Consider the following 13,991-nt stretch of genomic DNA (forward strand, 5'->3'; position numbering starts at 1 on the left):
GCTCCTCCAGAAAATGGCATTTAATTACATTCAATGCTAGTTTTCTGTGGGGATCCCCGTCGGCTCCTTGAAGCTAACTACCCAAAGATAAGTAAGAGGAGGAACTTGCCCGGGAGGCAGCAGCATCGCAGGTCTCAAGATGAGAGACAGATGGCCACGACAGGCCTCTCAAAGCCACACACGACTGGGAAGGAACCGGAACGTTTACTAAATACTTGTGCAACAGCTTCAGCAAGGCTGACGACACCTCAGGAGCTGAAGCCAGAATCCCAGCTGAAGGCAGCTCCAGAAGACCGAGGCCAAATGACAGCAAGTCTGCAGGTCCTCAACTGTCAAGGCAGAGGGGAACGGGGGCAGAGGAGAAAAAGGGGCAGTCAGCCAGCCAGGGAAGACTCTGGACCCTCATAATGCACCCAATATGGGGAGGAAGAACTGAACTGAACTAAACTGAAGCTGGATTCAGCACAGGGATCAGTTTACCTGGATCCATCACAGATAAACTGGGTCTCGCAGGAGGTATGTGCCAAGAGCATCCCAAACCTTCCCGAGGGAAATCTGAGAGGAAGGAAACCTCTGAAAGGACAAATCCAAGGAACCCAAAAGCACCTGGAAACAAACCTGGGGGTGGGTACAAAACCCCCCTAACGTGGAGCAACAACCTCCCTGCCTAGAAGGCACAAGGGCTCAAGCAGACTCTTCCCCTAGATACGCGTGACTAATATGTGCACTATATTTTCCAGCATATCAATGTTTCATATATTTGATTATATAAATTTCTCAAATTACACACTTGAATAATAATAATACAGCAAAAAACCTGAGAAAAACCAATGAGACATTGAAATAATTCTAAATAATTATACAGTATTCACGGCAATTGCCGCCACAGGGGATCGCTGGGGCTAGGGTCTCCGTGTGCCTACTCACTCAGCACCCATAAATTGCTCAGCTTCTCTGCTCGATCATGGCTAAAGTACCTGTATGTCACATGCATTTTTTTTTTTTTTTATATAACTTTTCCCTGATCAGGGAACTTTACTACTACCTTTAAACTTTAAACTACCAGAAAGGGGAAAAAAAAGTTTGGAAATAATGTTTTTCTTGCACACCACAGGGTCTCATGTGAAGGGTGCATAGTACTGTATTGGGGTTAAACTCTTTGTATTGTATTTGTGTGTTATATTTGACTAACTTGCAATGTGGTTTGTATATACAGATGCATAAGAACTTGCAATATATTTAAGAATGTATCTTGTATATATTTTATATTTATATTTTTCTGAAATTCTAGTGCTGGAAGAAATAGTACGCACAATGACCGACAGTGAAGACTACGATGGAACGCTGATGGTGACGGTCGGCCATTTTCTTCATCATTTACATAAACCTCTTCAACAGATCATTCCTACAATAGCTCATAGTTTGACCACTGCAGAGCTTCTACTTTCTGGAAACCCTGCAAAGTGAGTACAGTAGAGTTACTTCACAATCTCACCCAGTTTGTAGTTCTTAGTCACCTAAGTTGATTAGGAGTGATGTAGAGCTAGAAGCAATTAATGCCACTATAAATACTAACTCTATATCTGAGACTATTTGCCTGTCCAAGGTTAGAGGCCAGATGTTGGGACTAGCATTGCCCAGTTTTGCAGGGAAAATGGTCTGGGGTACAGGATGGATATAAACAGAATTGAAGAGAGAACAGCAAGCCAGGGTCACATTCTGAACCTAACTTCCCCTCCCCCCCCCTTCCCCACTCCACTCCCCTTCCTGATGATTTTTGACTGCCCATAAATTAAATTTGTTTTCAAAATTGTTAAAATTATTTTTTTTGAACAATACAATGGAATACACCATTATTCAGTGATCCCAGGAAAATTAACAAATTTTCTGCTATTCCTACTTTGGCTATAGTACTGTACCATAATACAGGTGATCTTGGCTGTCCAAGATTGGCCGCTCCTTTCTCAATACTGTAAGATATTTGTTTAATTTTTCACTGCTAGGCTACTCCCACTGGCAGACCACCCACATGCCAGTGGTAGGTTATTATATTATTTTTATAAGACAAAGATAGTCACTGGAAAAACACACAGAATGAGACAAAAATAGATTGGCCTGCACAGATACCAGGTTGACCAGAGAGGGGGGGAGGGAGGGGGGGGGAGGAATTGGGTGAGAAGTGTAAGAGTAAGGGGGGAGGGGGGGGGAGGAAGGTAAGAAAGAATGTGCGAAGAGTGTGGAAAGGATCCCTGTACACTGCTGGGTAACCCCTTCTCCCAGTAAAGTATTAAGAGCAGCAGGGCAAAAGTTAGAGGAGGCACCAAGCTCAAATGGACTAATTTGGACCAGGACTGTTAGGCTGACAAAGCAGCAAATGTGGATGATGTGTACAAAATTCAGATATTATTTATTCACAGGAGAGAAGGGAATTGCCACTGGAAATTTTCCAGGAGCCCTAGTACCTTTATAAAATATAGTAGTAGCCAAAAACAGGGTTTCCTCATAGGGGCTTTGACTTGTATGATACTGTAATTAGTTAACATCTGCCAGTGTTTAGGTATGTTTCGTGTTTAGCTTAAAATGGCATTTTGTTATTATCCAATAATAAGGATTAGAGTACAGTATTTAAAAACGTACCTAGCCCCATAAAAATGCAGCTTCATCAGTAATTTTAATGCAAGATATCAATGACAAATTTTGGTTAGGTTTCTTAACCCTTAAACTGCGCATGGCGTATATATACGCCCTGAGTAACATGTCCCATGGTGTGCATGGCGTATATATATGCCATAGGGTGCCAGGCCTGATTCAAATGGCCCGCGGCTACACGGGGTTCACAGTAGCTTCCTCAGGGCTCTTGTAAACAGATGCCATTTTAAAAAAAAATCGTGGGCAATATTCTCAGGTGTGAGAGGCACAGTACTGTTGGAGCAACCAAGGCCGGCGCACGCAGCATGAGCGAACAGCATTGATGTTCAGCTTGTGACCACAGCATCGCCGAAAAATGTCAAAATAAATATATAATTGTTATTATTTAGCGATGACAATATTACAGATGACCAATGACTGTGATATAAATAACCAGGGTTGTGATAATAGCAGGATTGTTGTAATAATTAGCGCTGTGTGAGGAGTGATGCTGAGAGACGGAGAAAGACAGCATCGTTTACTGACTGTGTGGCCACCTGTTATTGTTTGCGTTCACCATACCAGGTCAGTGGTTCTCTATGGTGAACACAAATGTAGATACTTATATATAATGTGTGTATTAGTGTAATAACAGCAAAAGGATTATGCTGGGAGGAGCCATATAGGTGACGGAGGTGACGTCGTCTGCACGATTTCTCTAGCTGTTTAGAGGGTGGCCACTATGCTCTTTGGGCGCACTACAAGCTTAGGTGTACAGTTACGGTGCATAAAACATGTAGATATTTATATATAATATGTGTATATAGGGTAATAACACTGCAAAAGGTATTGTTGGGGGAGAAAGTTTAGTGCGTGTGACTTTGAAAGAGTGAGGGAGCCGCCAGCCGCCATCTGTGTATAGCGACGACTCTTAGTGCCTGAACTAACTATATCAGCTTAGCTGTACAGTTGTGGTGAACAAAATATACACATACTTATATATAACGTCTGTATATAGTGTAATAACACCACAACTGGTATTGTTGGGGGAGAAAGTTTAGTGCGTGTGTTGAGGGAGTGGCAGCGAGTGGCTGGCTGGTGTGTGGCGGTAACTCCTCGTTGCTTTTCGACTCTCAATACCAACTTAGTGGTTCGGTATGGTGACCAAAACATGCCAATACTTATATATAACCTGTGTATAGAGTGTAATAGCAGCAAAACTATTTGTTTATTGTTTTATAAACATAATAATTGAATCACTAATATGCACATCATACTTTTGAGTATAGCGATTATTAACCACTTTTATTATATAAATATATTACAATACACACTATTGAATAATATTACTGCAAAAAACTAAGAAAAAATCAATCGGAGACATTGAAACAATTAGGTAATAATATCTTTGTGGCAACTCCCATCTGTCAACGCGGGTGACGCTGACCGGATCTGACGACCGCTCTGTCAACGCCCACTTTTTGCCAGACTTTCTCGTTCAATTGCGCCCAAAATATGTCACCTACGATTTTTTTTTTTTTCCGTGCTCAGGGGACACAAATTAACATGTTTAGAAGACGAAAAAAAAATTTTGAATTTTTTTTTTTCTTGCGCACAGGGGTGTAAATGTCCATATGACCCCTGAGCAGTGTAAGGGTTAAGAAACTCTAAATTCCTTGTGATATATTTTACAAATAAAATACATAGATTTGTAGAATCTACACAGATTCTGCAGCTTCTCCATTAAAAAGTATTTTACTAAATTATCTTATTTGGTACATATATTGTTAATAATGTATACTAAATGAATGGTGTATCTGTTATAGAGTTGAAGCTGGCCTTCATCACATAAAGGAACCCACAGTTCTCCATATAAAGGTTATTGGTCATTTATTAGGAGGCCCATCAGAGTTACGTCACGTCACTACTAGTTTTGTAAATAGCCTGGCGCACAACAACCAACTTATGCATATGGTAGGTACACCATAGCAATAGTAAAGCTGTTATTTAATATTTATGCCACTTTATAATTTTTTTTGCTGTTAATTAAAGTCAGATAACTTAATTCACCTTAATATTTCCAAGGCATAAATACTGAAGTCTGTTGTTCATTATTGTATTTTTGTTAATATTTTTATGTTGAAACCATCGAATTGACTTTCATGAAAATTGGAGTAGATTATCTACATAAAGTTGCTCCTAAATATAGCATCCCTGTATCTCAAATAATAATTATATCATGAATTATAAAATTTTGTAAGCGTTTTCTTTTCATTTAGGTTTACACTACATGTTTTAAGAAACCCAGCATTGACTAACGAAATGCAAATTTATCTGGTCGCTGAGGCTATCACTGGCAGTGTACTATCTACTAGGTTGCATCAACCAGAGTTTTTGCCTTCCAGGGACCAGTGCCAGAACCTGGTCCCCTCATAGAGGCACAGGGAGTAGTGACATTTATTTATTTATTTATGCAACCACTGGGGAGGGCAACCAGAAAGTTGGGAAAACAAAAGAAACCACTGCTGGATTCAATAGTGACTGCAGCCTCAAGATCCACTGAACAACAAACAAAATCGTTTGTTTACATAGTTGGAGTTCTTTTGGAGGTTTTCAAGGCACTATTGAAGTTAGCAGTTGTTTGTTTTGTCTCGATGACTTTCTGCTCTCCTTTCCTGGTGGTGGATAAATAAATGTCTGCTGGGGAGTTGGTCGGCCGAGCGGACAGCACGCTGGATTTGTGATCCTGTGGTCCTGGGTTCGATCCCAGGCACCGGCGAGAAACTATGGGCAGAGTTTCTTTCACCCTATGCCCCTGTTACCTAGCAGTAAAATAGGTACCTGGGTGTTAGTCAGCTGTCACAGGCTGCTTCCTGGGGGTGGAGGCCTGGTCGAGGACCGGGCCGCGGGGACACTAAAGCCCCGAAATCATCTCAAGATAACCTCAAGATATAACCTCCCTGTGCCTCTGTGCGGTGGGGATTGGGTTCTGGTGCTGGTCCCCAGGAGACCAATAGAACTACAGTATACAGCTCATATGACCTAGTAGATGATACACTATTAGTGATAGTAGTTTCAGGGAGCTACAAGGGGCTCCAAAGAAAAAATGGTCATCCATGTATTTCACGTTGATATGTCATCTCTTACAGATTATAAAATATATAATTTATATTTTGTTCCTAGATTGTTGAACTGTGTCTACTGCTGCTGGAATCTAATCGTACAAGTGACCGAGAAGCTGCTTGTATTTTATTGGGCGTGTTGGCTCCCATTGTTCCCGTTAATACAGAGAATAAAGCAGATTCCCAAAAACCAGCACTTGGTAAAAGCTCAAACAAAACAAAGAAACATTCCACAGCTCAAGAAGGAACACCTGAATGGCCTAGACCTATAGAAGTCCTTTCCTACCTTCAACAAAATGACACTAGTGGAGAAGTTCGGGAAGCTGCTAGACGTTCATTATTGAATCTTGGTGCCGAGGGTCATACGGCACTACATCAAGTCCAGCTTTCATCTCATGGATTTCAGGGAGTAGAAATGAAAGAAAGAACAAAACTGTAGGGGATATTGGAAAAAAAAGAAATTTGATTATTGACTGGGGTGGGATGGCATGGAATGTCGTGTAAATGAATACAGTACAGTAATACCAAACTGGAAATATTTTAAAAGACCATTATTTATTTACCAAATTCAAGACAAAATTTCAGTTTCATAATTTTTAAAGCAAAGTAATTAAACATTTGATGTTTTAGTGTAACTTTGCTTATTTTCTTACTTGAATTACTTCACCGCATCATAGACTGTCTTCAGTGTGCTGTAATTTACCAATTCCTGATATTATGGAGGATGTTATAAAACATTGATTTGCATAACAGATCAATAAATTGTAGCCATATCAGCAAATATACACCCATACCCCTCTCATCCAGGTTTTAAAAGGAGAGACTCGTGTCTTCACTAAGCAGCGTATTCTTGGTTCTCTCTCTAGATATTGATATTGCTGGATAGTGTTAAACATACTGGAACTCATAACATCAGTTATGTCTGACATCAAAATAAAGTTAAATAAGTTATACCCAGAACACACACTTTTAATGAGAATCTTACCATAGATTAAAGCAGGATAAATAAATATAGAAAAAATTCTTAATTTTGAGTAGTTAAGCTTGAATGATGGAGCAATGGGTGTATTTATGCTCAGAGTGCACTTTTAACGCGTGTGCACATGCTCAACACGCATGCTTGTGAACACACATGTTGAACACATACATACTACAGAGTACATGCTTATGATTTGCAAGCATGTGTAGAGTCTCAACATGTGCTCCCTGGCATGTGTGTAATCAACATATACATGTCGGAAAGTGTGTGTGTGTGTGTGCGCTCAATAATATCTTCATACCAGTGAGTTAATGCACCTCATCCCAGTACATAATCTTCTTGGTGTTATCAAGGTGTATCGTGGATCATATACTCCATGCCATTTTGTATAGTGCATGTGTAAATCTGGCTATATCATTTATCAAGTTTTTATATGCAAATTATAATTTCAGCCTTGTCTAGTCCTAAAATGTATAAATACATTTATCTAATTTTAAATACTTTATTGAACTTGCTTATGAAGTCTCTGATCAACTGAAATTGTCTATTCATTACTGAACTTGTGATACATAAAGAGACATGTTAGACTATATTAAAATTTATACTTTAAAAAATTAGAAAAAAAAAACTTATAAAATCTCGCCTTCACCTGATCTATGTTTGTGCTTGCCAAGGTGTCCATAGTTATATATGTTAAACAGCAACCTTTTCTCATTGTACATAATGTATGTTGAATATGTTTGTTCACCTGTAAATTGCTCCCTTGAATATGTGTGGATATAATGTACACAGTCACTTTATCTCTTAAAATAAAGAAATCTATAATATACTTTTTCACTTAAGAAAAGGGGTGCATTGAATGCTCACCCAGTCCTAGTGCCAAGCTTTAATTCATTGTGTCGGGGGACAGGCAGCCAGTGTATACATACAGCATATGTTAGGCTCGTATCGAGACCCCACTCCCCCTGGTCAAATTATTGACCCACCCCAGTATGCCAACCCCACAACAAGCTGACTAACTTCTGGCTACCTATTTACTGCTAGGTGGACAGGGGCATGAGGTGATTGGAAGTGTGCCCAACCATTTCTGTGCTGCCCAGGATTTGAACCCTGGCAAATCGATGCTTTATGCCTTTAATACACAATCTACCCACCTACCTATGTAAAAGACCACTTTATAATGTTGGTAAATTAATAGTACCATGTCAACTGTGCTGCAGGCGGAGCAGAGCACAAAGAAAAGCAAAGCTGACCGGGAATCCCAAACGAAGCTCGCGCAGGTCTGAACCTGGGAGAGAACCATTTCAGCCAGTTTGCTCTGAACTCAAACCTGGCAAGCTGGGAAAGAACCAGATCCCTGGCTAGCCGACACATGGACTGCCTGGGAGCCCAAGCCAGGGATAGCCAGTACTGCACCATATGACTTAAACATTAAGCAGTAATGGGCCAAAAAAGATGGTGGCCCATAGATAAATTCATGAAAATAGACCTAGGTTAGATTTGATTTAGTGTGTGTGTGTATTGGCTACACAATAGTTAAATGTTACTTGTCAGGCACAAATACACATTTTGGCCAAAATGCAAACAGAGTGTAATTAGGGACGTTGTGAAGACTTAACATTTTTAAATATGTACACACCAGACTGGTCCTAGAACTAAGAGTTATGAGGAAAGGAAAAATTAGTAATTACAGTATTAAAAAAAAAAGCACCAAGCCAGGGGAAACTATGTGGTAACATAAGTGTCACTGGATATTCAAAAGGCACTAAATATCATTGAGAATGCCAATATGAGAACAAAAACACACAAGGCGAACGATATCAAGAGTACCAAATTCAACATGGATTTTGTTGAGGGACAAATGACCTTGAGGGACATAAGGAATGCTAAATATACAATCGCTATGAAAATTGGAACATTCCACAAGGAGGTGCATGACTAAGTGGGACAATGCAGTTTGGACAATAAGGAACAGGGTGGCATCCCATTAAATGTTCACGAGTTAAGAATGTACGGCCAATGTAAGTAAGTAATTATCAAAAAGAAGGCACCAAACCGGGAAGGCTATGTAGCACCATCAAATGTGCGGGATAATCAGAAGGCGCTAAATATCGCCAAGGATGCCAATACGAGAACAGAAACCCATAAGGCGAACGATATCAAAAGTATCCGAGTCCCCAAGAATTCTATCGAAGTAAATCATCAAACCAAATTCAACTTCTGATAGACAATGTTAACATTAGCAATAAAAATGATGGAAAGTTCCTTGGCCTATACACAGACAAGAGACTAAACTTCAGCACCCACATACAACACACAGCCAAGAAAAGTCTAAAAAATACTGGGTATACTTTCTAAAATCAGATACAGTACAGTATTAAGTTCCCCACAATGCTCTATTCTCATTGTACTATAATACTTGCTAATCTATCCCTATCTTTCATAGGGATAGATTAACCCCATACACTATTCATCTGTGTATGAGATTCAACCACTGCAAATTACTGTACCTCAAGCCCATCACCAATCAAAAATCTGCTATCAGAACTATAATAAACTCTGTCTTCAGACAACACACAGCCCATCTGTTTAAATCCCTAAACATAGAATCACTCCACACATTCTCTTGTGCTATTTACATGTACAAAACCTTGTTCCCAAATGCTTCTCCTAAGCTGAAACTCTTCTTTGATAAATGAATAGAACCCATGCTGAGTACCACACCAGAAATAAATATATCTTTGATATCTCCAGAGTCAAACTAAATCTGTGCAAGTAATTATCAAAAGTGGGCACCAAGCTGGAATGGCTATGTAGCACAATAAAATGTGTGGGATAATCATAGGGTGCAAAATATCAGTAAGGATGCCAATATGAGAACAAAAGCACATAAGGCGAACGATATCAAAGGTATCCGATTCACCAAGGATTCTACCGAGGGATAAGTGACCGTGAAGAACAGTTGGGAAGCAAGACATACGCATGTCCTGGAAGTCAGGACATTCAACAAGGATATGCACAACTGTAATAGTGACAATGCAGTTTGAACAATAAGGAGCAGGGCAGTGCTCCATTAAAGAACTTGCTAAGTTCTGCAGTGTCCTCTCCTAAAATCAAAGTTTTCAACTAATGCATTTTCCCTGATTCTCTTTTAGATTATTATAATTACTGTAAATCTAATTATTATATTTTGTAATTATTATATTAATTATAATTGTAATGTAATTAATTATAATTAATTATACAGTATTATAATTAATTACTGTATACAGTATTATAATGAATTATATAATTATAATTGCATATTTTATTTCCAAAAGAACATGGTCCCTCTTACCCAAGGGAACAAGGTACTGAATGTCAAATACAGTACAGGGTATATCTTTTTTATTTTCCTGGTGAATATCAAATTCAGCATTGATGGAACATCCCTTTTCCTAATTCTTATGGCCTGTTCAACATGTTGGAACATGATTTGTCTCCAGGATGAAGTTTATAAATCTGACAGTTCAAATGTCTTCCGTTCTTGCTCCATAGGACTGTCAGTCAATTCATTTCAAGTTGAAGTCACCAAGTACAGTACAGTATCAACAATCATTATATCTTTATCTGCTCTTAATGCAATCTCTTTCATGATCATCATGAGGCCTATGTCCATGTGTTGCTTGCTGGTGGACTGTAGGCATTTATAATTATAAATTTATCTTCATTACAAATCTCTAGAGCCATTGTGTCAACTTCTTGTGGGTTGTCGATTATTATCCTACCTTTCATGGTGTTCCATCATCCTAATAGCAAGTCCTCCACCATTTCTAATTTCTGTCCCGTCTCTAAATTGAGTAGCCCAAGGAATACAACCTCATTTAAAATATTATCAAGTTTTGTCTTTGTTAGTGCAACAATCTCTAGCATCTTCAGCTGTATTATGTCATTTAGCTTCAGTATTTTGTTATCTCACTCCTGCTATGTTAGTATGTATGATTTTTAGGAACATGTTTCCACTCCCTTTGTCTTTTACTCCACATTTCCTTTAATGATTTTGTTGTTTTGCTTTTATGTACTGTACCATTTTACAGGCTTTCAGATCCCTATTACAGGGGTACCTCGGTTTAAGAGTTTAATCCGTTCCTGGAGACAGCTCGTAACCTGAAAACTCGTAAACCGAAGCTAATTTTCCCATAAGAAATACAGTACCTAGGATATAAAAAAAAAAAATTCTTCCTTATTTAGATGTTTTACTTCAGCACAGTTTAGCTTTAGCTTTTTTCTCTCTTCATTTGAAAGGACTTATCTTAATGACCCAAATTTTCCATCTCCATCATTTTTCAATTTCCTGGCATTCCTAAGCACTTGTCAATTATTTCCTTCCATTAATGTTACCTTTAGGGTAGAATTGTTATCTTTCTCATATTTGCCTATCCTCCTAAAACCACAAGACATTTTTCTTTTATGTGAGGCCTTCTCCTAAACATACTATTTTCCCAATAATTTTTTTATCTCGTCTGCTGCTCTGTTCACCCTAGATGTTATCTCCTTTTCCAAGCACCCAAAAAGTATTATAGATTTAGTTCTAACATCATTCGTCTAACATCAACATTCGTTTTGCCCGAATGCTATGCGTACTAGTGGCTTTACAAGAATGTTATTAATCAACTTAATTTCTATGTTTTCCCAAGCTACTCAAAGCCTCCTAGCATTACTTAAATAATGAAGAAATATGGTATATTTATTCACTATAATGTTGGTGCTTAATGCAGAACACGAGAAAACATATATTTACTATAAAATAATATACTTCCATTATGAAATAAGTATATATGTGGCCTCATAGGAAGTCAACGGTCCAGGTGTCAATGTTGTGGAGCGACTTATCCAAGATATATTGTTGTCTGGAAAGTGTTTGTTGGCATATCAACTTTCTGTACACAGTGATCCAGTCGTCGCACTTCTCTCCTTAAATGATCGCAAATTTAGTTTATTATATTAACAAGTAGAATACGTATTTCTAATAATATCTAACATAACTAGCCAGAAAATATTTAAGACTTATTGAAAAATACATGTCTGGAAGTTAAATCGACTTCATAGAACAATAGTGTTGGTCTATACTAATCGTTATTCGTTAGTATGCGTTCGCTACTCAAAACATTTACTGTACTGATGTAAAATCTCCCATGTCTCTTCGCACATGGAACACCGAACCTTACACACTCTCTGATATATTGTTTAATTAATAGAGATTCACTAATAAAGCTTATAATTGTATATGTTATCAAAAAGGCATAGATAAAGTCGTTCTTACGTTTTAGTCACAGAGATTAGATATTAGTAAAGTAAAGTTCATTTTATTCAGGAAAGTACATAAATAGTCGATTTACAAACATAATATTGGATTTATAGATAGAGCTAGTACATACAATACCTAAAGCCACTAGTACGCATAGCGTTTTGGGCATATTATTGAGAGAGGAAAGATATTTATATTTAAACAATTTTTTTTTTTTTACCGACGCTCTCCCTATTGATGAGAACTACAACCTAATGAAGATAAATGTTAATTTTATGTAGATACTGTAATGTGTAATATGTAGATACGAAAGTTTTTAATGTCATCAGAGAAGCAGAAATATAGGCAAATTTTAAATCCCTTGTCATAAATATAACTCAAATGAAAGCAAAGATATATGCATTTTGATAATTACAAAGACAGCTCTTTAACACGGGTGGAACACGAACAAGGGGAACTTAGTACCCAAATGAGCCACAGAGATATTAGAAAGAATTTTTTCAGTGTCAGAGTAGTTAACAAATGGAATGTATTAAGCAGTGATGTGGTGGAGGCTGACTCCATACACAATTTCAAATGTAGATATGATAGAGCCCAATAGGCTCAGGAACCTGTACACCTGTTGATTGACGGTTGAGAGTCGGGACCAAAGAACCAAAGCTCAACCCCTGCAAGCAGAAATTAGGTGAGTACAACTAGGTGAATACAGCTGAGGGGCGGGACCAAACAGCTGAAGCTCAATTCCCTACGCATAACTAGGCGAGTTCATAGGAATTACCGTTTGTCCTGGCGCCATCTATGTTTTGACAGCAGTACTACTAATGTTCCCACGTTAGGTGATGATCGCTATACGGGTGTTACGGTCAGTTGCTCTTCTATATATGTTTATGGACAACGTAGGTGATTTGAGGCAATTTGCGGGCAGAGTGAAATAGTGTCCACGCGGTGAGTGATGGAGGAGGATATATACTGCTGTGTACTCGACCAGCGGGTGAGAGGTAAGTTATATCGAACAATTATGGGCAATAGATGGGTTATTTTAAGCGTAGAATGTCAGGTAACCGGTAGCTATACAGATGGGGTAGTGTTTTTTTAAGTCTTTATTTACTAAAGTGGAACATTACATTATGCCTTTAGCTGAACAAGTCTACTGGTGGGGGAAGTAGACGGGTTTAATGAAAGTATTTTACCTAAATATTTATATTTGGTTAACTAGTTCAGCCGTTACCAGGGAGGGTGTTCCTTTAATCTAATCTAAAAATTCTAGCAGGACAAAGTGATTAAATAAAGAAATTGAATAGAACGAAGTGGTTTGCCAGGGTGCTTAACATTTAGTTTAGTTCACTTACTATGCAGCCCATGCTTAAAGAATGCAAGTTTATCATATTGAATTTACTGTAGTTTTACTGCATTTAATATACCGTTTTTACCCTATTTAATTGTCAGGTAAAGGTCGGTCGTGGAAAGTTCCTAATATAGCAAGTTTTAAAGGAAAAGTTTGAGTTAACTTTAACGCTTAAGTTAGTGACCAATTAGCTTAGTCTATTGTGAGGAAAGTTACTAGAATCTAACATTGCAAGTGCCATTTCTCTACTCTTTTTTGAGAAACATGACTAGATACATGAATCGCATAGTTTTATTACTAAATGTTCATGGATTAGGTTGCATAGTTGAGGAAATAGTGATAAGGTTTGTGATTTTGTGTACCTTGACTTCAGCAGAGATTTTGATAGTGGCACAAAATTGATAGGGGCTCGGATCATTGGGAATGCTGACTGAAGTTGATTAGGTCATGGCTATACCAAAGGAAATTAGTATAAATGGGGTTAAGTTGGGAGAAGTGTTGTAAGTACTGTAGTGCCTAAAAGCTCTCCTTGGACCTCGGTTATTCGCAAGATTATGGTTTAGACTGCAATAGTTCCAGGATTGGCAAATAAAAAAATACCGATGCCCTATAGTTTTGAAATGGTTGAGA

At 38.2% G+C, this 13,991-nt stretch overlaps 1 protein-coding gene across 16 annotated transcripts in view; it reads left to right on the forward strand.

Moving 5' to 3' along the window:
* The window catches only part of LOC123745872 (rho family-interacting cell polarization regulator 2), a 287,993-nt gene that overhangs the window by 270,974 nt on the left and 3,028 nt on the right, over positions 1 to 13,991 (forward strand). For all 16 annotated transcript variants that reach the window (XM_069317523.1, XM_069317522.1, XM_069317524.1 and 13 more), the window contains 3 exons: positions 1,292 to 1,463; positions 4,455 to 4,602; positions 5,812 to 13,014. In XM_069317523.1, coding sequence (XP_069173624.1) covers positions 1,292 to 1,463; positions 4,455 to 4,602; positions 5,812 to 6,189 — 698 coding nt within the window. In that variant the 3' untranslated portion in view covers positions 6,190 to 13,014. The remainder of the gene's footprint in view (positions 1 to 1,291; positions 1,464 to 4,454; positions 4,603 to 5,811; positions 13,015 to 13,991) is intronic.

Source organism: Procambarus clarkii, chromosome 88 (genome assembly GCF_040958095.1).
Source record: "Procambarus clarkii isolate CNS0578487 chromosome 88, FALCON_Pclarkii_2.0, whole genome shotgun sequence".
NCBI classification, from domain to species: Eukaryota; Metazoa; Arthropoda; class Malacostraca; order Decapoda; family Cambaridae; genus Procambarus; species Procambarus clarkii.